Consider the following 26,663-nt stretch of genomic DNA (forward strand, 5'->3'; position numbering starts at 1 on the left):
GCGTTATTTGGATAGAAATGTTAATGGCAGAGAGATAAATTATACTGGTCTGTTGTAAAAATACACTGTAGCTGAAAAACTCATTCTTGTTTCTCATATATATGAAAATGAAAATATATATGTGTGTATAAACAAGATAGGCATATCTATACATACCTCTATATACTTATATAGAATTATATGCATGTGTTGTACACATGTCGGTAGCTAAAAATACTTAGTAATCAGTCCTTCCCCTAAGAGCAAACAGTTGGTGTGATGCACTGAAGGCTGTTGTGCAAGATTTGACTAAATATTTTTCCCATACATAAAGGTTGTAACGTAGCAACCATTGTTTTCTGCTCAGAAGACACTATTTCCAAGCTAATTGTCGCTAGCCTTATCAGTGGCCGCTGTCATGGCTCCTGATGCAGTACTGAGCTGGACGGGAAGCACAGAGGCTTCGATCAACCACAGTCTTGATGAAGCTGGCCGTGGAGAAGAGGCATCGCACACGAGGGCTCACCCTTTGATGGCACGCTCTGTGGCGAAGGAGATACTTCGCTTAAGAGCCTGAAGTTCAGATGGCCTCGCTGTGATGGCAAGCTGCTCCTGGCTGCTGACCGGGCTTGTGGCCACGGCTTGGGAAGAGCCCACAGCCCGAGGCCATGCTGCAAACCCTGAGCTGGAGGCCGTCAGCATGTTCTTTTACTGTGTCATATGTGTATAAATACATACACACACATATATACACACACACGCACATATATGCACACACATCCCTTCATGCATGTAGGGATGAAGGAGATATCCAGCTCTCAATGTTCAAAACAACTTTCTTTGCCTAAAGGACCAAAGCAGTTGACCCCAAGGGACAGTACCTGCAACCTCCAGCTGCTGAGCCTGGATGATCACCACCACCATGGCGCTGCTGCTAGAAACTGGGGGTGTCCCCACCGCCCCGGGGGCCGACACTGACGGGGAGGCTCCTGCGATCACTGCTGCGAGTGAATCCCCAGGCAGGGAGAAGGAAGGGACTTCAACATGAGAAGTACCAACCCAAGCACGCCTGTTCCAGGAGGCACCGTCCCTGGGGGGGCACTGGCTGGCGGGGTGGGGACAGGACGGGGATTGGCCTGGGACTGCAGATGCCAGTGCAGACCCGAGCCTGCGCCCCACCAGGCAGGCACCCGCACCGGGCACCGGGCCGGCACCGGGCAGTCGGCACGGCACCTCGGGGAGGGGGATGTGGGGCTTTGCAGGAGCGGGACAGGCGGGGAGCGCGTCCCCCCGCCCCGCCCCCCCCCCCGGCCCCAGCCGGCCCCGGCCCCAGCCGGCACCGGGCAGTCGGCACTGGGCATAGCCGGCACCGGGCAGTCGGCACTGCGCACACTCCTGCTGGGCTCGTGGCTGACGGAGGTGTCGGGTGCAATGCCAATATAGGGTTATATAAAAGTAAAGCATTTTATATAAGCCTATTTTATCTGCAAATCATTTATATTTAGAACACCTATTTCTACTGGAAACACTATAAACCATATTACATAAGGGCTTGTTTAAATCCTTCGGCTTAAGGTTTGGGCAGGGGGAGGGGTTGGTTCAGGCACGGTGCATTCAGGCTGCATTTTATAATCAGAGCCTCAACATGCAGCCGAAAGCTGGTCTTGAAATCCTTTTTGCTTTCGCTCCACACTGCCCCGGCAATAGCAGAATACTTCGCTGGAGGGAAATTTTCCTCTCCCTCAGTGCTGCCTTCATGTTTGGAAATTTTCATTTGTAATGCTGTGGATGTGCTGCCAACATAGCAGAGATGGCAGCTCGGCACTGCCCGGCCAACCTCCTAAAGTCCGGGCTGTTACGGCGGGTGGGAGCACTACTGCCATCACCCAAGTGACTGCGGCATCATTCTCAGAAATTAAAAAAAAGCATCAACTGGAACTGATTATTTAGCAATATAAAATGACTTAACATCAGCATTTGTACAACAATATTTTCTAATGAATTAATTATTCCCCAAGCCCTCCTCTGAGGGGAAGGCAGGAAAGATGGTGATGATGGCCGTAAAATACATGTACAACTGCACCAGAGGCAGTTGAACCACTTTGGATGCAGGGCCACGTGACTGCAGAAGCCGGCCCTAGGGCCAGCTCACGCTGCTGTGCCACGGCCGCGGAAAGGTTTGTTTCCCGTCATATGCCAGAACAAGCTGCTTTACTACAGGGCTGGGGTAAGACTGCACTGCGCTGTCGGGCCATGGGTGCACACGGGGTCCGTACGTCACAGCTTCATCAGGGCGTTACAACACGGCTCTCGGGGAAAGGCAGTCTCTGCCCGCACAGGCAGAGGTGGTGTGGTGGCCGCTGCCAGCAACGTGGGGGCTCCAGCACCACCGTGGCAAAGAGGTCCTTAGGCAGCAGTTGGATGCTGGCCCCGCCTCAGTTACCCGGTGTGAGAAACTCCAAAAACAGAGAAGTGGAAGATCCCACCTCGCAGTGATGATGCCACCCCCGAGACCTCTCTGTTGGCCCAAGTCATGAATGCTACCGTGGTAAACGGCACAATTTCGGTAGTAACAGGCTTACCTGATCTTCCCTCCCTTTCAGTCAGTCTGGACCAAACCTTACGTCTCTTTTTCCCCCTCCACGTTGTCTCTGAAAGCAAGGTCAGGAACCGTTCCGGTGTTGCAACCCTCAGCCAAGGAGAAGGGCGGGAGCAGCAGCTGTGTGCAGCAGGGCCGGGGCAGAGACACAGAAATGCCACAAGGAAAATGGCATGCGGTCTTGGTAAACACTGCTGTGACAGCACCGAGTCACTTGGTTGGGACAGCCAGCTGTGCACCCTGGGTTTGCGCTCCCCGGCATGCCGCTTTCATTTTGGCTGGGCGAGGGAACCCCACGAACCCCGACGGTAAGAGCCTGGGGGAGGAGGGGCCGGTGGGATTTCCCGCAGGACTGGCAGGGGGTGCTGAGCAGCTGAGAGCCCAGACAGAAATGCGGTCACCGCTGTGCCCTCCGGCATCGCCCCCACGGCTGGGCACGGCGTGCACCGGGGGCACCATCCACCCTGAGGCCGGGCGCTGCCCCAGCATCGCAGCGTGTGTCTCAGCGAGACCCACTCCTTTGCCACTGCAAAGGCCAGCCAGCAAACCCCAGCAGAGCCCAGAGCCCTCTCTCGCCTTTCCAAGGCAGCACGGCCAGAGCGCTGTCTCCAGGCGGGATGTGCTACCTCTGCCAAATGGCACTGCTCCCTGGCACCGTCAGACTTTGCTCTCTGGCAGGAGCACAGCGCTGAGCTCTCCCACCACTTTCTCATCTGGACACTACCCTTAATCACCACCGCTGCTCCAATTCTCCCTGCGACTGCTCCATATTCAGATGACATGGTTCATCAGTTTCTATAAATGGCCAGGACATTACATAGACTTCAGGGACAAAGTAAGAGCTAAAGCTGTAAATGACTTTTTCTCCTTACCTTAAGGCTTCTTGCGAGGTGACTCAAACTCCAGCATCTCGGAGGAGCCCGGTTTGTCCCACCCCAGCCAGCACCCTGCTCCGTCGGGGCAAGGCTTGACCACTCCATCTTCCATTTTCCCTGCCGTAGAATGGAAAAGACAACACACGCATTTCTTAGGGGTGCAGGAGGAAAGCAGTTAACACCTGAGCACGCTGCAAAGCCTTCTGAGTCTTTCCTTCACCAGGAAGCGAAGGTGGCTTAAACTATTTGAAAACGATCTCATTCCCAAATTTCTGTGAGCTCAGCTGGGTGGGCGATGGGGCTGGGGAGGTGCGTGGCAATGAGATGGCAACGGGGTGCCCTGACACCCGGAGGCAACATGCCCCACTGGCAAATTACTCAAGGGCATGAGCAGTGAGGTCTCCAACCTGGTTTTTACAGCAGCTTCCTGAGTATTTTAAGGAGAAGGTGGGGAAGGACCAAGGCGGTCTGCCACCGACCTGCTGCCACCATGTCCTCGCTGCCGGTGTGCGGGGTGCCTGTGCTGGGGAGCCGGTGCTTTCCCAACCCCGGGCTGCCCGAGCCCTCCTGGCTGCTGGGCCACCACGGTCCCAGGGGACAGGAGCCCGGTGCCAGGTGGCTGCCCTGCCTGCCCAGCTCCCCACCGCTGCACATCGCTACTCAAATAGCTTAAGCAAATTCTTCTCATACTTCACTTGAGCCAGACGCTGTAAATTGGATTAAAGTGGTGCCTGGAGAGATTTTTAGATCTGAATACTTAAAACTAACATGAATTTGATCTGTTTTCTGGGCTGCCACAGGGGTGCCCCTGCCTCCCCCCCGGTGTGCTGGGGGCTCCCCAGCTCTGGCTCTGTGGGTTTGAAGCCGGCTCTCATGTGACACCGCCTGCAGATGCCAAAATTCATGTCAAATCCTGCAACAGTGAAGAAGTTCAGCTTAAAAATCTTCTCTTTTCTGCTTGGGAAAAAATTGTACTGGGGCTGATCGTTAGAGGAGCTCGGCATCCCCCTGCTCCAGGGAACTGCCTGAGCTCTGGGGCAGGCAGGCCACTAACTCCAGCTAATTATTTCACTTCAAGCAGTCCATCACCTTCTAATATTTCTGACCTGTCATAAAAGCCAGGGGATGTAGTGAACATCTGTGATGTTCATGGATGAGCATAGCATTTCAACTATTTTATGGACCCGGAGAGCAAATCTGTCTCATTGAGCATGGAAGAAGAGAAGCCGAGGCTATAGGAAATACTAGCCATGCTGGCATCCTAAGGACCCCAATCATCCGCAACGCTGATGAGAAAAGTAACTTGCAGATACACCAGGGAAACCCAGCGGAGCTCAGCTTCACTGCTGCGGGACTTGCACGGTGCTGGGCAGAGCCTGGGGGTGCCTGCCATTTACTGAGCTTTCCTTCCTCTGCTGAAAGCTCACAGAGACTAGACTGATGCCTATCTGGGTGTAACGCCCAACTGGGAGAAGACCAGATGGCCAGGAAGAACTGCTCTGGGATAACCACAGCCCAGCTGATTAAGACTGATGACACAGTTCTCACCCAAGGACTGTTTTGCATCCATCTGATTCTGCATTGCATTGACAAACACTGGTGACTTACAGTGTACATAGCAGATTAAATTTGACCATGGATGGTAAATAAGTGGATAGCAGTTTGGACTCATCGAAAATAGTAATGTTTATTTTACCTTAAAGAATAAACCAGTTTAGTTTAGCCTCAGAGATTTTATTATGCATTTTCTAATGGCTCAATGAACTCATAAATTACAGGGTTAAGGCTGAGTTCATGCTTGCTTCTGAGCGTGGTCTACACGCGCTGGAGACTGGGACTTTGCAATGTAGAGCCCTCTTGCGAGCCCACCACGTCCTCCCAGGCTGAAACCAGCCTCTGGCACTCAGACTCTCCCGGCTCGCAAAGGAGCAGAAACACTTCAGCGATGGGCGTGCGAGGGATTCAATGAGCTGGCCGAGCACCAGCCGGCAGCCCATCACCAGCTGCAGCAAAAACCTCTGACGGTTCGCAAACTGGCTACTGGTGATGGGAACCAGCTCCCCCGTCTGCAGGGACCCGCTAAGCCTGCCATAAATCCACGCCGGTAACTGCTGCTGTCAGCCCCTGAAAGGAAGAGTCAGTTAGCAAGAGAAAAACACTGTTTGGTTTTTATTTTGTTTTAGGCTGGAAGGAAGCCATGGATCACAGCTCGGAGAGCAGGCTGCGATCAGCTGGGAGAAATAGAGCTCCCTAGTGACAGCCGAGCTGTGAAATAGAGCTTCATTTCGCTGCTTGGCAGCGCCTGTGAGGTCGTATCAGTTAAATAAATGTGGTGCCAGCCTGATGTGTTGTAGGGAATGGTTTATGACCTTCATCCGATGAAAAAGAGAGCAGGCAGGTGTTGAGAGAAGGTGAGCGAACACATTTGTGTAAATAGCCATGATCAGTCATGTTTTGGGGAACACAAGATGCCAGCCTGCTGCCAGCAGAGCCGTGCTGCCTCTGCCTCGGGGGTTTGGTGTGGGCCCATAAGCATGTGAGAACTGGGTGTTTTCCCCCAAACAGCCCCTGTGCGAGAGCCTCCCTGCTCCCGGCAGCCCTCCGCAGACAGACAGACAGCCTTCCGCAGACAGACGGCCCTGCAGCCCCGCTCCGTTACCAGCTTTCCAACATCCTGTTTTCACTGGGGTTATTTTAATCTCCCTGTTTCCCATCATATTTTTCCTCCCGCCCATGCCAACGCAGACTGTAATTCCTGGCAGGCAGGGTGGAAATCTCCTCCCCGGGCTGTAGCAGCATTTTGGAGGATGAGCTGGACTCTCCCCTGGTCACGCCCCGGCTCCTCTCCGCTGCCAGCACTGGTACCTGCCGCTGGCCCCAAACCCCCACCGTGGCCAACAGCCCACTTCACATCAAGTCATTTCCAATCCACTCAGCCACTAAATCAAGCAACTATGTGCTTCCATATCTTGCTGCATAATGGATGAAGAACCAAAAAACCTGCTTCATTGCTGACATAATTATGCTTTTATCAGGACAAGAGAAATGAGGCAACGATTAACTACCCAAGTAAAAGCCACACAGGTTTGGACAGCCACTCTTCCATGCTCTCCCTAGCTAGTGGTGAATTTTTGGTGTGCAGCTGCAAACTGTGAGCCGCGCGGTGGCTGCGCAGCTTGCCACGGCTCCATTTGAATTTCAGGGTTTGCTTTACTCTTGGATTCCCTCTGCCCTGGATGATAAATCTCCTCACTCCATACAGGTCCCTAAGCCAGTCACGGTGAGGTTTTGTACCTTGTCTTGCTGGAAATCTATGCTGTACTCTACGTGATGCAGTTAGCAAGGTCAATAGAAATATAAGTGCCAGCAATACCCAAAGGACATTCCCGTCTGCTCTGCACTCCAATAGCTGTATAGACTGGCACCTTGCTCCTTCACCGGGCTAGGTGTGATGTAAAATTGAGAGACTCAAACAGCTGAGGGTCTCTCAGCATGAAGTATAAAGCAAGTAAAAAGAAAATAAAGAATCATGGAAAATCAGTGAAGTATCATGCATAAGGGTCCAAAAGACAACTTAGCATGTAGAAGTAACTTAATCTTTCAGTATGTGTCAACATCAAATTTGCTAAGAAACTCTGTAGAATTAGCAGAAAAAAATCTGAGGCAGATGTAACACAAAATAAAAACCAAACCCATCTGCTTTCTTAATCATAGGCTTTAAAAATGTCTCTGCTAGTTATCCAGCTATTTCAAGGACTGTACTGTTTAAATCTATATCCAAACAAACACAGAAGTCACAATAAATCTGTCATTCAGTTCCATGACTTTAAATGATTAAAAATGATAAAATTCAAGACAGACATTGAATGGACATGTCGTCTCTCTACAGCCTCTAGCACTGAAGATTTAAGCTCTAATCCAGTCCGAACGGCACCCCCAAGAACGAGAATGACAAAATGTCCTTTTATTGCCAGTGTCCAGGTTTGGAGCATCCATAGCTGAAGCCTGGGCCGCAAACTAAAAGCGTGTCTAAGGATCAACCATCTTGTAAAGCAGAAACTCTACCCTGGCTACCTTGCGGTGTGGAGGTGCCTTTTTGGGAAGATGCTGTGGAGATGATGACACAGAAAAATGACTAGGTTTATACTTACCTTGCACCAGCCACAGTGCGATTAATGTGGCAAAGAAGCCTCCATGCTGCACAGCACCGGAGCCTTGGGGAATGACTTGAGGAACATGGCAAAATTCAGATATAAAGGAAAGCCTGTATTTTATTAGGCCTCACATCTATTCCGAGAGTGGCCAGCAATCTTTAACCAAGCAGGCAGGAGATCACCCACAGGCCTTGGACTGTACTCAGCCACGAATGATTACTGGAAGAATATAATAAGCCTAAACCAGAAGTTACAAGAAATTTGGAAAAATCAAAAGCGTAAGCGAAGGCACAAGTAATGTGGAACTATACCGAATTAGGACAAAATGTATCAGCCTTCTACCGATTAGGAAACAAATGTTAAAACTGAAAAAAACCCAACAAACCGTCAGCCACCAATTTAGTAATGACTCCCTACCCTAGAAACACCCATTGAGTGTATTATCGGTGAGGGCAGATTAACCCAAGTCCCCCACTAACACAGAAGGAGAAGTCCTTCCCCACATCCCTTTCTGTGTAGCCGTGCCCTCAGCCAGCAGCCCTCCATCCCAGGGGACAGCGAGGGACCCCCGCCCCGCTGGCGGTGCAGGATCCACTAGCCCAGCCGCACGGCCCGCAGTCCTGCGGGTCATCGCAGCCCAGCACCTCTGTTTTATCAACAAGGGAACCAAAGCCGGGGAGGGCGAGCGGGTTGTGAAAGGCAATGGTATCGCTGGCTCCGAAGCCAGACAAGTCATAAGTTCCCTGTCCTGCACCCAACTGCAAAAAGCACGCTTTCGTATTTCATGCCACGCATAACATCCAGGCTGGGTGACATAAAGGTTAAAAGTAATTTTGGCTGCTGTAGAGCAGCACATAGATTACAAGAGGAATTTTATTATCTGAGTTCACTACAGAAGGGCTGCTTTGCAGTCAGGATGTGACAGACAGGTTCCAGAGGAAAGCCAATGACACGACGCGACGGCTGCTGCCAGCTATTCACACAGCTATTTGCAGAGCGCGGCCGTACCCGGCTAATCACCACGTCCACATGGGCTACCGGGGCAGAGCTGCCTCCGCACGTGGTCTGGTGCATGCAAATCACCTTACGGGCGACGCTAATTCTCAGTCGAAAGAAGTCATTGAACTTTTCAACAGTCAATATTTTAAGGAGTTCTCAAATAGCACTCGGAGTAAGCAGATAACCATTTTAAATATAGAGACACTGGAATGGAAGCCCAAGAGTGCTGGGTGCCAGCGGTGATCTGGATTATTTGCTTGTTACTAAATACCCCGCAGCGTTACTTCCCAGGTTGCTCAGCTCAAGTCTGACGCAAACAGCAGCAGAACAACAAACAAGAATTTGCAGGATTTTGAAAGCACTGAAATAATTCAAGGAATAAGGAACGAATTGGTTCAGGGCTGCTGTTGCTCAGGATTGCATCTTCGGAAGAACGAGGACATTTACTGTTTAATTATGTGTAAAACCTAACTGAAGGCTTGACAAGCACTTCCAAATCTCAGCAATAGAAAAGCAAAATGAGCACAAACAAAGGGAAGACAACTTGTGAGAGCAGATTTAGTTTAAGGATGCTTTTCCCCCTCTATTGATACCCAGAAATAATCTGCACCGCTGCGTGTCACTGAATTCCTCAGGACCCTTAACTACAGTTCTCTGTGTTTTGTAGCATACATACCTGTAGAACAGGGGATGAAGAGTCCACACGTGGAAAAACTTGCTACCTCTGACTATCGCAGAGTTTAGAAGGGGACAGAAAAAAATAGCAAAAATAGCCCCAGAGCAACATTAGTTGCATACAGAAGAAAAACTCTCCAGGAGGAAGCCTCCCCCCTGTAAGAAAAGGCATCAAAAACTTGTCTGTAAACTAATGCCTCCAGGCAATAAGCCAGGCCAAAGTGAGAATTGAGCAAGGGTTTAAACGTATGTACCAGGCACACTGCTAAGGACTTCTACAGCACAGAAAAAGCGATAGCAAGGTGACAGGAAAACGAAGTAAATCAGGGCATACAAATTTAGCTGTAGGCAGGGGACTCATTGCTGCAGATACAGGCCACCTTGCCGACCGGGGCGGAGAAGATGCAGCAGCAGGGACTGCCCAGCTGCCCCAGGTCCCAGCTGGTTACGTCCAGCCTACAGCCCCAGCAGAGCAGTTGTGCTCAAGGCAAAGACTAGCTGAGACACGCTGCTCGTGCTGTCATCGTACCACTAACAGCGGCATGGGCAAAGTCTTACATAAATAGCTGAGATTATGTATAGCAACTCTTAATTAAAATTAAACACAATTGTGAGAAAGTTAACTGACCATGACTGAGAACTCCCGATCAGAACAAACTGTTAAGCATTGTGCCAGTTTGCAGTTACCAGATCTCACGTGATGACAGCACATGTAACATGCTCTGTCCTGGTCTGTTCAGTAAGGGTAAACATCAACTCTTCTAGCTGAAGTTCTTGTTAGACATGCTTTAAAATGCTGCCTTTTAACCAAAGACCACATAGAGAAGAAAAGGTAATTTTAAAAGACGTTTAACATTCTCATTTCTTGTTTTTTTGTTAAATAAGGGTGTTCCATTTTACTTGGCAAGCACCTTGGCAGGCAACAGTGGTCCCTTTATCTGGCTTACAATTTAAGGCTCTTCATAATTTGTTTTTAAAGACAATTCAGTTGCTAGGTCACAGCCAAAGGGCTACAACATGTAACTGCCCTATTTTTTCTTGCAGGGATGGACATGGCTGATGAGCGTGGGACAGAAACCACCTTCCACCCCCTGGGGAGACCCGGCGAAACCCTGCACTTTCTGCAGGCTGCTCTCCCAAGGCAGGACTCCTGCGGTTTGCCAGGGGAGAACCCAGCTCCACACTCAGAGTTATCTTCCCTTTCTGGCAGTAGATTTCACTTTGCATGGTCCTTAGGAAGCACTTTTACTTCCTTTAATCATCTCCACATAGGGAATTACTTCTACTTAATAATCCAGACTGCCTAGCTGTACCCTCCAACGATCCGTGGATGGAGCCCGTTACGAGAGCAGGGTTTTCACCAAAGCAGCCAGCAGTGCCTGTACAGCATTGCTCCCCCAGCACAAACAGAAGTCAAAGGCAGTGAAGCACCCTGCTGGATTTAGGCTCAACACTTGACTCTCCCCTTCCTTTTTGAGTGCAAAATGTTCCCTTTCTACCATCACAGGCTTCTTAAGTACTGTTGAGTTTGATTGGTGTTCTCAAAGAAGGGAAAGAAAAAAAAATCCCCACCACACAACAAAACAAGAGACATCATTTGCACAAGATGTTTGGAAGCTGAATTTTGTTTCCAGTTTCTAAGCGCTTCCCACCCACTGCTTTCATCCAATCTCAGGAAAAAAAAAAAACACCACCACCCTACCACACCACTTAAAACAGTCCCTTGCCTAGGAGAGGGCAACCAGCCATCTCCTCCTCCCTACGGCCCCGTACACAGAAATTGATACGGCTGCGTAAACGTTCACATACCATGCCCAAGGACACGCGCTGTGTCCCACCTCCCCAGGTGACCATTTTCTGCTATGTTGAAGGGGCAGCTCCTTGTTTTAAGCGAGTTGCAGCTGCACCATCTGCCAGAGCCAGGGAGGAGGGATGGAAAAATTTGGAGGAACTAAGACACTGTCATAGAAAAAGGTGTAGGAGTTTGCCAAAAGATGTAGCTTTATTGTACGGCTAATTAGCTCCCTCAGGAATGGTTCTGACAGGAGGAACTGGAAGAGAAATACATACCGTTCTCAGGGCTTGCTGCAACAGAGACCTGATCTGCACATTTTGAAACATCCCATAGGAGTTACCTGGTCCTGCTCCTGAAATCAAAGTGCTCCAGCCAGGCTCTTGGCTGAGGGACCCGCACGATTACCTTCATGTCGCTGGCAACCTGGAGTGAAGGTGCTCACACGCGCTCGCAGCAGCTTTTCCACTTTAACACTATTCCGTCTAAAAAGCTGATGAAACAGTCATGCTCACTTATACTCTGGAAATCAATTGTATTTTCATCAAAAATGGTTACTGACGCTACCGCACACTTACGCTTTCATAGCCATACCATTACAGAAGATCTTCTTAAATACGGGCCGTAGGCACTGGGACAGAGGTATTCTTCTGGAGTCTCCTTCCAGGGCGCTGCATCCCCGGCGGCGGCACTTCCAGGGTAGACTGCCAGACAACTTCTCGTGCTCCCTGGAGCACCTCGGATTGGGGCGTGCGTGCGGGCAGGCCTGCCTCCACAACACAGCCAGCTGCATTACAGTAGCACCTCTTTATCTCCCATTGTACAAACCACCAACACACACAACAGTCATTTTTGCTGGCCATGTTTTTATTTGTTTTTCGTTTTAAACAGGGGAGCCAATGATACATCCAGTACTTAAAAAAATCAGAAGGTAAAACAAATTTTCAGAAGACCGAGATGCTACATGCTATATTTAACCTAATTTTATTCATGCTTGCTTTTGAGGGGGAGTGGGAGCGGGACAGGAATCATTCAGTAAAAACATACAGTAAAAACAAAATGTCTCACCATATAGAACTTTAACCTACAGTAATGTTGTACCTTAATTATTTCCATGCACACAACTAACATTACAAAATTTTTAAAAAATGAACACAATTAAGACTTCTAGGAGCATTTGATAATAAAGCAATTCCTAATTTCTTTTGTAGAGATCAAGCACCTCCAATTACAAATTCCTATACACAGTGAGTGCTTTACTTGAAATGAAAACTAAAAAATAAAAATAAAAAATGTATTGGATAGCCTCAGAATAAGCCGATGTTAATATATATCCAGCTATGTAGGCAATAAAACCATAGTGCTAAACAAAAACTTTTATCTGAAAAGTAACTCAAAAATTAAGTTGACTTTCTATAATTACAGAAATATACTTATTTGCTAAAATAAATAAAAGTGCTGCATATTAACACTTCACTATAAAGAATGCATACCAGAACATTTATAAATATTGAATGATTTTCAATAAGAATAGCTACTACAATAATGCTGGCTAAATAGAAGTGCATAATGAGAAGCACTATGGGTGGTTAATGTTTTGCCACATACTGCTGTTACCTTGAGGTAGATAACACATGCGTACCAAATTCTGCATTCATTTCAGTTGCTGCTGGTATCATGTGTCTAAGAAATGTGTACAGTATGAAAAACTCTAAAATACGCATGAATGAAAAAATGTTTTGGGAAAAATAGATATTTTCATGCAATTATGTACAGTCTCACTGTGTAAATTTCAAGGCAAGGTTCTTTTTCTGCAAAACATGGACACTGTTTTACTGAGAGAATGGTTTTTTTCTCGGTTTAGTGCATTTTTTTGTTACCTCCTGCATTTTGCATTATTTTGCTCTATTCTTTAATTTTGTGTGCAAACGACATGCCAGTTTAAAAACAAAAGTAACTCATGTATAGAAAGTAATTCTGGATTGTAAAAACAATGGTAAACAGAAAACTAATGAAATCCATACCAAAATTACACCGTCTGATTCAAGTAAAAAAATTACTTACACTAGTAATAAAAAAAGACAAACACATCTCATGAATATAAAAGAAATGTCTGCTGAGTGTTTTAATTTAGATGTTTCAGAATGCTGCTGTACGTTTTGTGGGGAATTTGGGGAGATGATTTCATAGCAGAAGGCGTTAACGTGGCCTGTATTGATTTCAGTGGCGAACCAACAGGGCTGTGAAACTGAGGAATACCTATAGCCTCAAGCTGCTTGTTGAAGAGGAGTTCTCCACTGTTACTGAGAAAGCTCTCTTCTCTTTCCTTCTCCCCAAGCTTCCCCTCTTCTACTGGCTCAGGTTCTAGCATTTCAGCATCTTCTTTCTTACTAAAAAATTTGTCCAAATAACTGGTGTAAGTGTTTTCTTTTTCGGCTTGTTCATCTTTCCTTACTTCGCAACAAAACTGGTCTATGAGGAAGCACTCCTCCCCACTACTTACAAACTGACTGTCCCAAGAAGTTTGGTACAGAGCTTCTAACTGTGCCAAATTAGCCATTCCTTTCTCCTGCTTCTCTCTGCTTACTGACTTTGATATTAATCCTTTCAACTCTATTTGAGACACTGAGCTATTCAAGTCATTTAATTTGTCAACATCAGTAGACTCGTGTTGTAAACTAAGCTGAATGGTTTCTGCTATAAATGAATCAAAGTCAAATCCTTGATTCTTCTCCCTTTCTTTTTCAACAAGTTGCTGTGATGCTTCCTCAAGTGCTATCTGAGCTTTCACCAACCCATTCTTTTCACATTTAGACTTGCCTTTCTTATCAGACTTTTCTTTGCTCTGTTCCTTCCAGTTTGAAAGATCTATAATAAGCTTGGGCTCATAGTAATGGTTAACTTCACTGTCTCGCCAAACTAAATTATCTAGGTATGAAGATGACCTCATTTTGTAATTACAAGTGTGACTACATTCCAGATCACAGTACTTGTTTTCATGGTGATCTGAATACTGCCAGCAAGGCTCAGTAGAGAAGTGGGTGTCAAAGGCAGGATCCTCCAGATACTTTTCACGATCTCCATCCAAATATTTGCGAGGATCTATTTGCACTTCTTCCTCATCAGTAACATCAGAAAGAGCCCTTGGATCACGCTGAACTTCATCAGCTTCATAGTTATTATGAATAGGCCAGTCATGGTCTGAAAACTGACTTTCATGGTATCTGTAAAACAATTTCCTAAGTGTTAGCAGTGAAAAAACAAACAGTCTTCTAGCTCCCACGACAGAGACAGTTAAGTTTAGAAATTCCCTTACAGAATAGTGACAATTCAACACAGATAAAGTTTTTCCTCAATTCAATCAGGTACCTTTTCCAGGTTTTTAATTTAATCTGGCATAAAGTAATCCTCACGCACATCTGAAAGATTTAAGTCCAGAATTATGTACAATAGCTCACTCCATTTACAGAACTCTTCCTTAAAGTGTGTTTAACTGACTTTAAATGACTACTGTAAATCTCTTTATTATTATACGAGCTAAGCATTGGAGAAGACAATCATACTTAAAACTCTCTCCATTTAAAGTTTATTTTTTAGAGAAATGTTTTTTGTGGGGGAAAAAAGTAATGGAGGGGTTAACTTTAGATTCTAGAGTCCTGAGTGCGTCTCAGGGATGCATCGGCATATCCAAGTCAGTCTAATGAATTATAAACCCAATGACAATGCACTGCCTATAAGGGAAAAGTTTATTCTCAGGTCAACTTAAGAAGAAGAAACAAACAGAAAAGGAAAAGATGCCCATAAAGCAACATTACTTCAAGCACACAACCATTCAGTTACGTTACATGCCAGAGTTAAGTGATAAATTTACCTTTCCCAATTATAAATATGGCTGTGACTTTCATCCATCAGCAGAATATCATCAACCTCATCTTCAATGTGAAAAGGATGACTTGAAATAGGCTCATCCGTTGGAAAGGAATAAATGCTCATGTAAGGATGGGACAAAGCTTCTTCTGCTGTCAATCGATCCATGGGACTAAACGTCAAAATTTGCTCCAGAAAGTCCAGCGCTGCAGAGAAAGTTATCATTAAATAGGAGAAAAGTGACATTTCAGACATCTAGAATTTAAGATTACGGCACAGTGCTTTGCTCTAGAAGTGTGCATTTGCTTAAACGCAGCCACCTGTGAAGTATCAGCTACTGACACTATACTGCCAAACATGCATCCTGTAGCCATAGGAAAGCTAGGAGAGTAGAGGTCAAATCTAAGATCAACAATAATTTAACTTAAAGCAGGAAGAAATGCTAAGAGACAGAATGCTTCACCCTGAATCAGTATCCTCCAACAGCTACCAGGAAATACTGCTGTCAGTTTGGTTTGGGGACTTTCTTTTAACAAGATTTGAAAGACAGTTGTTTTACATTGACTCCATTCCAATGTTCCCTTATATTTGGAAGGCCAGTGTCTCAAAAGAGAGCAATTCAATCAGTCTTCCAGTGCGAACAGGTCCAGCAGAGATTCACAATTCTACTCCAAAAGATGACCAAGTAGCTATCATGTAAGAAAATTTTCTTTTATTACAGCGGAAGACAATCCTTCTTCAGAAAATGCACAGATTCTTCTAACTGAAACTTGCTGTTAACGATCACACACATGCACTGTGAAGTTGTTCACTATTTTATGATTTTGAAATACATGTAGTACTTTTTTCTGAATTACTTACCTTCAGGACTGATGCCTGGAAGCAACTGAGTTAAAGGTTTGTGTGGCTCAGTCATATCGTTTCTAATGTAAACTGGAATTACATTGAGAAGCTCCTGACGGTCCTCCTCATGTACAACAGGAATTGATTCTAGAATCAACTGCATCTGTTCAAGTTCATGTGCACCTAAGCACCAAGAGAAAATACAAGCTGCCATTTCAACTTCAAACACTTCTGATCCCTGTATGTGAAAGGCATGTCAAAATTTTGTGCTCTGAGCAGCTATTTTCAGTAGAAGACTATTATCTCCTACAACAGAGGAAGGGCTGAAGTTCTAAATTTGAATGTTAATAAATCTGAAGAGCTCTCAAAAATGCTGTAGTGTATGAAGAATTACAGAGCTGCTACACACAGATAAAGCGACCTAAACTTAACCTTTTGCAAGGATGTTTTCACCATAGGTGAGGTACTCTACAGCAACACTCTATCTTTTTGTTACACACTATATACTGCAATCCTCCCCTTTCAGCTGATCCATCTAATGAATTCAATATTTGACCTCACTTTGAATTTTATGTCCCTCATTAATAAAAACAGTAGTGGTTTAGCTCAGCAGGAGATCTTACAGGCCACAGCCATTTGTATTAATATTCTATTCTGAAACCCTGTATTACTGTCAGGTGCAAGACCAAAAGTCACCTGCCAGTTAAGTAGTGTAATCTTGTTAAAAAAAAAAAAAAAAAGTACTGTATTATGATTGAAATTATAGAACACTTTTAGCACTATCTGAAGTTTCCCTGGGTAAAGAACTATAAGGGCCTATACAGCAGGCAAATTTTGAATAATGAACGGCATCTATATTCAGTACCAGTGTTAAAGTTGGAGTACCCAGAAATACAGCTTGTCTACCTCAATTTATTGTTCAGCTCCAAGAAGCATGTAGCACCCTAGAGATTCAACTAGCAGATGAAAATATATAGGGCTGTTTGCATGCCAGTGTTTCACCAAGCAGCTCTGGGCAATCATCAGCGGTATCGATGCATGTGACATTAAATACAAAAATAGGCAGGGCCAGAAAGAGATTGTGCCATCTCAAAATCTATGCGCTATCAGTTTGCTTCAGCAGTTTGCACGACGGTCTGCACTGGACATCCTACCACACATCTGCCAGATGACTTAAAGAAAAGCTGAGGCAAAGTCACTACGGAAAATTTGACCAAGACCTACGTTCCCCAGCTGAATCAGTCCTGCCTCGCGTTAACTTATTTGCTGGATTGAAAAAGCTGTTTTGTCCTCCTACTTCAGACTATTACAAATCACTTCATATAATCTATCAGATGTTATACTGTCAGTAATTTGCTGGAAAACAGATTCTACTGTAACATTATTTCATGTCCTATCCATCCTAAAATTAATCAGCTTTCTTTCCACTATAAATGAAATGAGCATTTTAAAATATTTATTTAGAAGAAAGAATTACAGAAGTTGTCTGGAACAGCTATTGAATTCCTCTGCCTCAACCTCCCTTCCCTCCCTCATCCCAGGTATTCTGCAATTTTAATCTGCGTTCTTCCTTCCCGTTCCAGTCAGCTTTCCAGACAGCAGGATTCCTAAGGGATGGTTCAGAAGTAGATAGGAAGTTGCAAATTTACCAAATCAAGCCCTCCAAACAACTTTGCAAAACAATTTTATTCAGAGTCTCAGGACAGGCTAACTGTCATATCTCCAACCATGTTCCCTTTCCAAATGCATGACGTTAAGAACTCCACTCTTTAGATCAGAAAACTATGGCAGTGCTAAACTATCAGAGGGTCACATCCACATCTAAAAGTATTTTTCTAGGTATCTGCACAATGCAATCAGGGCACATAAACGAACCTATAAACTTAGGATTTTGGTTACTAAGATTGAGTTTAAAAAAAAAAAATCTAACTCACTACACAGATATTAGACCTATAAAAACCTCTGGCAAATACCAATGCTACTCGGAAAAAAAAAGCCAAAATGTTAGCAGTTGCAATCAATCTATGCCGAATGCTGAAACCCACAGGCTTTCTCCCACTATTTCACTATTTTCCAGTGGAAGTGCTTGATGCAAGAGAAACCTAATAAAACTCTTATCAGCCGAGCGTTTAATGTGCTGGGGACATTAACTCCAATAGTTAGTAACTCAAGAGTTAGCAACTCACTGCAAGTTAATACGCGAAGAGGCTTTTCTTAATCACTGATTTCTATAAAATAATGATTCCAAGGTGACAGTACTCCATTAATAGTACTTAATGGGAAAAAGCTCTCAATTTCATTACTTTGACATACAAAGCTAAGAATTACTGCAGAGGTGTGCTTTTAGTCCACATGTATCTAAAGGAATGTGAACTTTGAAATGCAAGCTCAGTTCTTAGAGACTTTATCTGTATTACCCCAGTAATTTAGACCAACAGGAGCAAATCCAAGAGCAAGCTTGGATGAGACAGCTGCTGCTGAGGCCCCAGGGTACACACAAAACAAGCATTTCAGGGGTTTACTCTAGACTAGCTCATCTGCTCCCATGGACTGAATGCCTATCGGCAGGTGGAGCACATTGGGTCATCTCCTGCAGTGAAAATGGCAGTTTCATTTTATTTTAAAAAAAACCAACAAAAAACAGACTCTAGTTTGTGCACTGAGCTAAATCAGCAATGTGGTACAGGATGGCCATCAAGAGATTTGCTTCAAAAATTTGCTCCTGATCCTAACCAAAGCACTAATGTAGATGCACCCAATGAGACCAGAGCATTGCTTCCTATCTTACCAGAAACATTTGGAGCTTACACATTTCCTTGGTATGCCACACTAAATTTTAAATCTTAAAGAGTCCTCGCTATACCACTGAAACAAAGATCAGGTCAAAACAGTCTGTAGATGACAAAAAAATTGGGAATGGGGAAAAAAGGGCTACTCTTTCATAATTTAAAATATAAAGAAGTGAGAAGTGATTAGGTTGACTACAGCAAAAAAATAAGTCTTTATGAATATGATACTCCGGGCACTCGTAATCCTCAAATACTCCCTGAATACATCAATTCACTAAAATACATGTATTTAGAATACTTCTTTGGCATCCAATAAATTTAGCTTCATCTACTTACAGACAGATTTACCATATATGCGAGTACTAAATTAAATTGTGATATTTATCTAAATACACATCAGTATGAGTAACAAAAATGGAAATGTCTTCTGCTTTACAAATACATCAATTTATAGTTTGCTTATATAATTGCATAGTAATATAGCATATCCTGATAGTCAATGACTATTGATATTAGCTATGAGAATCAACCTTTCTTTAGGAAAATAATTAAGCAGTAACGCTCCTTTTAGGAATATACACACACACATTTTTATTCTACCCACCTGCCAAGAGGGTTTTCCCAGTCAGCATTTCAGCAAAGATGCAACCTGCAGCCCACATGTCAATGGCTTTAGTGTAGGAGACAGCAAAAGACAAGACGAGCTGTACCATTTAGTATTTAATACAAAACCCTTCAGAAAGATGGCCCTAATGAAATTAATTTAAAAAAAGAAAAAAGCTTACTTAGATTTTTTTTTTATTTAAGGGGTATGTTTTTTTAAAGTCAGCATTTCAGCAAAGATGCAACCTGCAGCCCACATGTCAATGGCTTTAGTGTAGTTGTTAGGAGACAGCAAAAGACGGGGCGATCTGTACCATTTAGTAACCAATCCTTCAGAAAGATGGCCCTAATGAAATTAATTTAAAAAAAGAAAAAAGCTTACTTAGATTTTTTTTTTATTTAAGGGGTATGTTTTTTTAATTACTTGCTTCTTATTTTTTAAATGCACTACTACAAGATTTTCTGGTCTCAAGGTCCTAGGGATAGTACCATGTGCCCCCTACTAAGCCTTTCTACCTTTTAAAATGGAACGGCAGTATTTTTATGAGTGAACAGCAACAATATAGAAGTATGACACTATTTATTAGTCAAATGAGGTACTGCAGCAAAACTTTTTTATTCCCAGATGCCAAATAAATGCAGAGATAATAATGAACTCTCTTGTGAAACATCATCTAAACCAGGAAGACAGTATCTGTAAATCAATCCCAGGAAGCAGCCACACTTGCACACTGTGAGCGCACCGCTTATAAACTCATCTAAGGCTTCTACAGTTATGCCTCTAAATGTTGCTCTTAATCTCAGGTTCTGAATTCACTGTTAAAAATCTGCTTTTCTGAACACATCTAGTAAAAAAGAAAAGTTTTACTTTATGCTTGCAGCAGTCCTATCCAAGACAAAACATGTCATCCAGAGATCTGTTTTGCTCTATTCGCAAGCATTCCAGTTCTACTGTATGATCCCTAATACGACAGCCCACCTGCTAACGGGGCCTTCCACAGACTATCTACCTCTGAGAAAGGGAGAAGGCTGCTACTTTAAGAAGGCACATCTGTCAGTGTATCACTTGAATATTTCCACTCTCCACATACCTTGTGGGAATAATGAGGATCCATGATTCGTGCAAGACCGAAGTCACCAATCTTCAGCACCAAGTCTTCAGTATTAATGAAAAGATTAGCTGGTTTGAGATCTCTATGCAGAACATTTGCAGAGTGAATATACTTGAGCCCACGTAGCAGCTGGTACATGAAAAGTCTGGCATGATCTTCCAGTAAAGGGCCTTGCTCTAGCAGATTAGCCAGATCTGTCTCCATGTATTCCTGGACAATGTAAACACAGTTCAATTCTGTAAGGGAGCCCACGTCATCTGTTAACTGGCTTCCGCTAGGACCAAGAATTTCAAATACTTTGACAATGTTATCGTGGTCAAGTCTTCTAATAATTTTGATCTCACGTAGAGCATGTTTAACACTCTGGGGATCTGTAAGGACAATTTTCTTGACAGCCACTCTTTTGTCACAGTCATTATCGACAGCAGAAAAAACTAAGCCATTTCCACCACAGCCCAGTGGTTTTAAGTCCATATACCGAGAGCCCAGATCAAAACCATGAATGTTCATGAGACTTTCAAATTTTTCTGCCATTTTAAAATTCTTTACGTTTCCTTTTCCTCAAACTACTAAGCTTCTGTAAACACGCGGAGACACTTCCACTGGTATCTGAAGGAAAGGTCTTACAGAAAGGGAGAAGAAACACTTGGCTTTGACTGCAAGATGGTTTCTTGACACTCTCATTTCATTATGAGCCAGCCAGGCCTGTTGTGTCCCCTTGAATTTAGAGCCCGTAAGCTCTAGAACTCAAACTGAGCATAAGATAGAAAGATTGCAGCATTCATAGTTCAAGAAAGGTGCAGCATTTCTGCAGATATTAAAGAAAATACTCACAAGAAACTCAAACGGAATGAAATGACATACTATGCACTCAGCTCTACTGTGCTAAACTGGTTAACATTTAACAAAAATGTGAATAAATATGCACATAATAGGCTTCTATTAACATCCTCCTCCTCACAGTGCAGATACATTCAGTGTTGGACTGGTCCTGAGCAGCGTCATTCTATGGTGCTGGTAAGCACTATTTTTTTTTTTCCTTCTTCCTCCTTTTTCTCTCCTTTGTTTACAGTCTAGTTAAACGGGAAACTGGCAGCTCTTGATTTACAAAAGATGCCTTCTGTTAATGATCAGGTGGCTCCAGCTCACCACAATCACAATCAAAGCTACCATCCATTTTACTCCGTGACAACCTGAAAAGGGAGAGAAAAATACATCAGTATTCCAATACATACAGAAGCCTTCCTCCTCCCCCAACTCCTTAAGTTGTCCTAAATATACAACTTATTTAGTGTCCAGTTACAAAATAAGAAACCATCACAAAAGCTAAACTAACTAGAAATTACATACGCTTTTCATACTTGTGGAGGAAAACTGACAATAATCACCAACCACCATTTCTAAACAGGTATTGTGAAAGTTTTAGATATAACCTATAGAGAATATAAGGCACACAACGTAAAAATCCTACTGAGTCATAATAAAGAAGGGAATATCACAGAAAGCTTGGTAATTCTCCAATACAGCTGTTATGAGAAGTCAGAAACAATAATATCCTGCACCTCAGTCACTAAATTTCGGAATAATTCTTTCCACTAAACTTTTACTCCAAGACAAAAATCAGGGTTTTAACTATTTCCCCGTAATAAGAGATAACTGGGTACCGTTCACATGAAAAGGGTAAGGTTTGTGCACTCCCAGTATTTATTGACTTTCCAGAATATACAGCACACATCCAATGCCACTTATAAAGCTTAAATCTGTATGATTTTGGATAAAGTTTACCAACACCTCAAATCATAATTTTGCCTCTATTGATTCATTGTTACAGGAATCATAGGGGTAATTCCTACATATTAGACAAATAATGTTATTTCTACACTTATCCAACCTAGATTACAGAGAAAAACTAACAGCGAGTACATTTTACACAGTAACTGATACATTCTATAACCGTTTCCCCTAACATATGGACACTTTCAGACACCATTTATTTTTTAGTAGTCTAATGAATGCAACTACTATTTATGAAAACAAAAGTGGTCATTTTCTCAGTAAGTTTCCCTGTCTGCAGCAGCAGAATGCAGTCATAAAGACCACATGTTGTATTTTTGCACAACATCCTCATTTCTTTTAAAAGCTCAAAGATGCCACAAGGAGAAGAGTCAAAGGTGTCCCTCACACAGCGTGTTAAGGTTGGGCAATTCCATTACAAGTCACTTGTATGTTTTTTCCCCAACAACTATAGGTCACATCAAACCACTAAATGTCTTCTCTTGGATCTTAGATTAACACATTTCAGCTCTTCACCCAGCTCTCTAACTAAATGTCAAGTTCTCCACACTATCCCAACACTTTAGAGTTAACTGTACGAGTGTTTTCCCTTAAAACCGTGCTAGCATTTCAGTGAGACAACCGGGACCAAGCAAAACAAGTCTCCCCACTCCGAACAGAGCAGCAAAAGCAGCTGACAAATTATTAACATATTCTAAATAATGGCCTCAATTCACTAAAGTAATCAGAATTGCATGCAGGAAAAAAAAAAAAAAATAAAGGCAGGCACACTGGCAAACAGAAACAAGACTGTTTCAACACATTTAAATATTACCGTTCCTCAGGCTCAAGCCTGACTGCCACCAAGACACGCGGCCCCAGCGCCCTGGCTCGCTCCCTCCTGCCACACACCCCCCGCCTCCAGGTATCCGTACAGCCACGTGACAAACACAGGAAAGAAGAAGGGAACGCGCGCTGTCCTCTGCTGGGTTTTTCTTTTTAAATAAGGATCACCAAATGTAGCACTTCTAAACTGAAAAGCCTTGCGCTGCCCTCCACTGATGTGGTATAGTGCCCTGCCAGGAGGGGGATCTTCAGAGCTTGTGTAACTATTGCCTTGAGATCCCTTTCTTCGCACACTGCCAATGTTTTACAGTTTTAGACAGTGTTTTACAAGGGTTAATACAACCTTAGTACAAACATGATGAGGTAACACTTATTTTTCCCTAAACTATCTTGAATTTGTATCAGTATTAAGATATCAGCGTGAGGACCCCTCTTGTAATACCCATGAATTTACTTAAAGAACAAATATCAAATTTATCCTAGAGTTAATCAGGATAGCATCAGTGACTATCCAACTCTTTGTTCACAGTTATAAAAACCAGAAGTCTAGCCTCTTGATTTCTAACTTTTTTATAAACCTAAAAATACTTTCTCACTCACATGCACCATTTTCAGGCTCACTCATTCTGAGCTGCTGCCTGTAAAAAAGTTTGCATCACTGCAGACCTTCTCCTTTCATTCCCCACCCCCCAAAAAAAAAATTGTTATGGAAATTCATTTTTGTAGCTTATACTCACACTTCAACTTTCATGTTAACTCAAGGTCCAAGGCCTCTCTTCAAATACCATGCAATAAGCTCTATTTTATATCCTTGGGACCATCTAAAACCAGTTGTATTCTTCCCCATAATTAGGCCTATTGTTTCACATTGCTGATGTCTTCAATACGCAGCCATACAGAATCGGTTTGCACCAGCTGGGTGACACATCTGGAACCTCTCTTTCAGCTAGTTCCATCAAACAGCAGAGGATCAGATTTGAAGAGATGCCCATCAGTAGCAAGGAGTAAGATTTGCCGATCTCTTTGCCATTACTCAGATCCTACCCCTTACTGCCATGACTAAACGAAGGCAGCAGCAGTACTGCAACACGAGAGCAGTTATGACATTACTGCTTCAAGGAGAAAGGGAGTTATGGCCCACTTGCTTACTGAAGTAGGAGTCCTAAAATTTTCATTCTGTATCCCTGAAATGATGCATTTTTAATCATCAGCTTACACTATATCCTTCCACTGGGTGACCACTAATTGCAACATTTTCGGAAGGCATGTAATGATTTTCAGAATCAGAGTGATTTAGCTAAGAAAACAAATGTTGGCAACATAAGCAACCCATTGCAGCCTTCAATTTGACCTGATCCTGCTACAAACTTCCTACGTAACTATGAGCAAACGACTTAATCCCAAGGCCACAAAAAGCAGGACCCAGCTATCATTCAAAACAGGACCTAGTCCCAGGAAGCCGACCAGGAGGCAGCCTATCTACCAACCTCACATGAGTATGACGAGGGCAATTAGAGATTGTCCCAGCAAAAACACCCTGCTATTAAAACAAATTAAATTAAGACTCAGTAACAGAGTGATCTCTTGTTTACTGCCAGTGAAAATTCTGCTTTGGAAACGTAACAGATGACAACGCTGTAGCAGGTTCATATAACCTTGTCTAAACAAAAAAATACGCCTCTAAACTAACCCCACGCATTAACCACTTTCACATTGACGATCTGCTTCTTTCGCTACGCCAGTTCGCTCTCCCACCCAGCGCAGCCCTTTGCTCACACGCTAGAGCCCCTTCGCTGCCATCGCCCGCAAGCTGGCTCCTCCGCCAGGACTGCAGCCCCCAGAGCATCGCTCGTGCCAGGGAAGCAGCTCAACTAGTTTCCCCATCCACGAGTTAATAGCAAACAGATATTTAAGACAAATAATCCTGTGGACCAGAAGCAGATAGGAGGGATGGAAAATAAAAAGTTAACCCCAAACTTTCTTTCACTCTAAGGTAATAATCACTTAAAGGGTAATCAACCAGAAGAAATCAAGGCTTTTCTCAAGGCAAAATGAGCTCAAAGTAACAAATTTTCTTCTTTGCATTTTATAGTGATTTTTAACTTTGGAAAATAATGGGGTGGGTTTTTTAAAACACTAATACTTATTAAGAGTGACACCAACACCCATTAGGTTTATACATTTTCCATTTCAATGAAAGTCATAACCATCAGTCCAACCCTCTGTCTTGAAAATACACACTAAATAAACAAAAATGACAAACTCCTCTTCAGTTGTGCCTAACATGCTCTAATCACTTACAACACATGATGGACTATAGGACAAAAAGGGGGTGTTTATCACCCCCAGTTTGTGCCAAATAGGCTATTCACGCAGGCACTGATGTTTTCATTTAGGCTGTCACCTTTCCAAGACTACCATATTTTTTTTTTTTTAATGCGGTACTTCTATTCCTTCCTCCCACAAAGTTTAAAGAGGGAAATGCAAAGATACTAGTTTCCTAAGTGGTTTACAACTATGCTTTTAAAACAGATCAGTTCTCGGGAGAGGGCAACAGAATTGACCCACAGAAGGGCTGTCGTCTTTGAAATCATTCCTAGTGCCGGCAGACATCACCGCACACAGCCAGCTTCACACATTACGCAAGCCCCTTCAAGTCGTGCTCAACTTCTGCACGTGGATTTATCACAGTTTTCAGTAAACAGGATGTACACTGAAACACAGTCAAGTATGAGACGTCTTTTTCAGAAATACAAATAAGACGGAAAGATACCAGTTAATTTGATTATGCAGACCACATAATGATCAAACCATTACTCACAAGAGAAAGACCAAGAATGACTAACGACATATTATACAACCTGCTAAGTACTATCCCTTTGACTATAAAAATACGGGGCACAGAAGTATTTTTTTTAGATCAGCCACGTTGCAGTCAGTAGGCAGAGTGAGTCATCGTCCAACTCACGAAACTGCCGCTCTTCTAAAGCCTCCTACTTGCTCCCCACACTGTTTAGGGAACTCTGTGCTGGCAGTCAGCAAATGTTACTATTAGTTTATAAATCTTCCGAGGGATCTGTGAAAGCACACAGAAATCCACTGCGTTTTTCTGTATCACAAATAAAAATGGTTCGGTCCTCCCTTCGGATAATTCAATGAAAACTCACCGCTGAAGAAGCCTACCGTCAGCTAACCACAGCCTTCCGCACCTCAGCAGATCTCTACCATCTGCTCTTCCACTGAACAGTTAACCAGTCAAGAGTGAATTAAAGATAACGACCGCACAAGCGAGGACTGAGCTCGAGCGAGAGGTTGAAATGAAAAGTTCCCATTTTAGCTTTACAGCACACATTTTCTGAACCCAATTACCAAACTAAAATCTACCTCTATTTTAAGCCACCACTTTCTGGAATTTGTAGCTGGTTTATAAACACATCATGCTATCACAATGTTATTTTTATATATACACACACACATATATATATATAAAGAAAAGCTTGTTAAAGCACAATAGTGCTTTTATCAACGTTTGCACCGGCCGTATGACAACATGCCAACCACCGTTTCTTTTTCCGTGACACAATTAACTTAGCCATTGTCAGGCTGATCCAAAATGGCACTGAATTAGCCAGAGAAAGAGATACTCATCACGCAGAAGTGTGCATGGCGTGTGCATCCTGCCTGCCTAGCCAAGGGTACCCGTTCTTCCAAATTCCGAAACTCGGGCCGCCTCTCTTCAAGCTATTTTCACCGGGGG

At 43.7% G+C, this 26,663-nt stretch overlaps 1 protein-coding gene across 1 annotated transcript in view; it reads right to left on the reverse strand.

Annotated features, from left to right (window-relative positions):
• Positions 1 to 11,922: 11,922 nt before the first annotated feature.
• The window catches only part of MAPK6 (mitogen-activated protein kinase 6), a 31,924-nt gene continuing 17,183 nt past the window's right edge, over positions 11,923 to 26,663 (reverse strand). Inside the window, exons 2-7 of the mRNA XM_009276470.2 lie at positions 20,267 to 21,480; positions 19,422 to 19,521; positions 19,177 to 19,221; positions 15,802 to 15,966; positions 14,945 to 15,146; positions 11,923 to 14,297 (exon numbers count right to left, since the gene is read on the reverse strand). Of these exons, the coding sequence (XP_009274745.1) occupies positions 13,199 to 14,297; positions 14,945 to 15,146; positions 15,802 to 15,966; positions 19,177 to 19,221; positions 19,422 to 19,521; positions 20,267 to 20,821 (2,166 nt within the window). The 5' untranslated portion in view covers positions 20,822 to 21,480 and the 3' untranslated portion in view covers positions 11,923 to 13,198. The remainder of the gene's footprint in view (positions 14,298 to 14,944; positions 15,147 to 15,801; positions 15,967 to 19,176; positions 19,222 to 19,421; positions 19,522 to 20,266; positions 21,481 to 26,663) is intronic.

This window comes from Aptenodytes forsteri, unplaced genomic scaffold, assembly GCF_000699145.1.
Source record: "Aptenodytes forsteri isolate BGI_AS27 unplaced genomic scaffold, ASM69914v1 Scaffold1, whole genome shotgun sequence".
Classification (NCBI taxonomy): Eukaryota; Metazoa; Chordata; class Aves; order Sphenisciformes; family Spheniscidae; genus Aptenodytes; species Aptenodytes forsteri.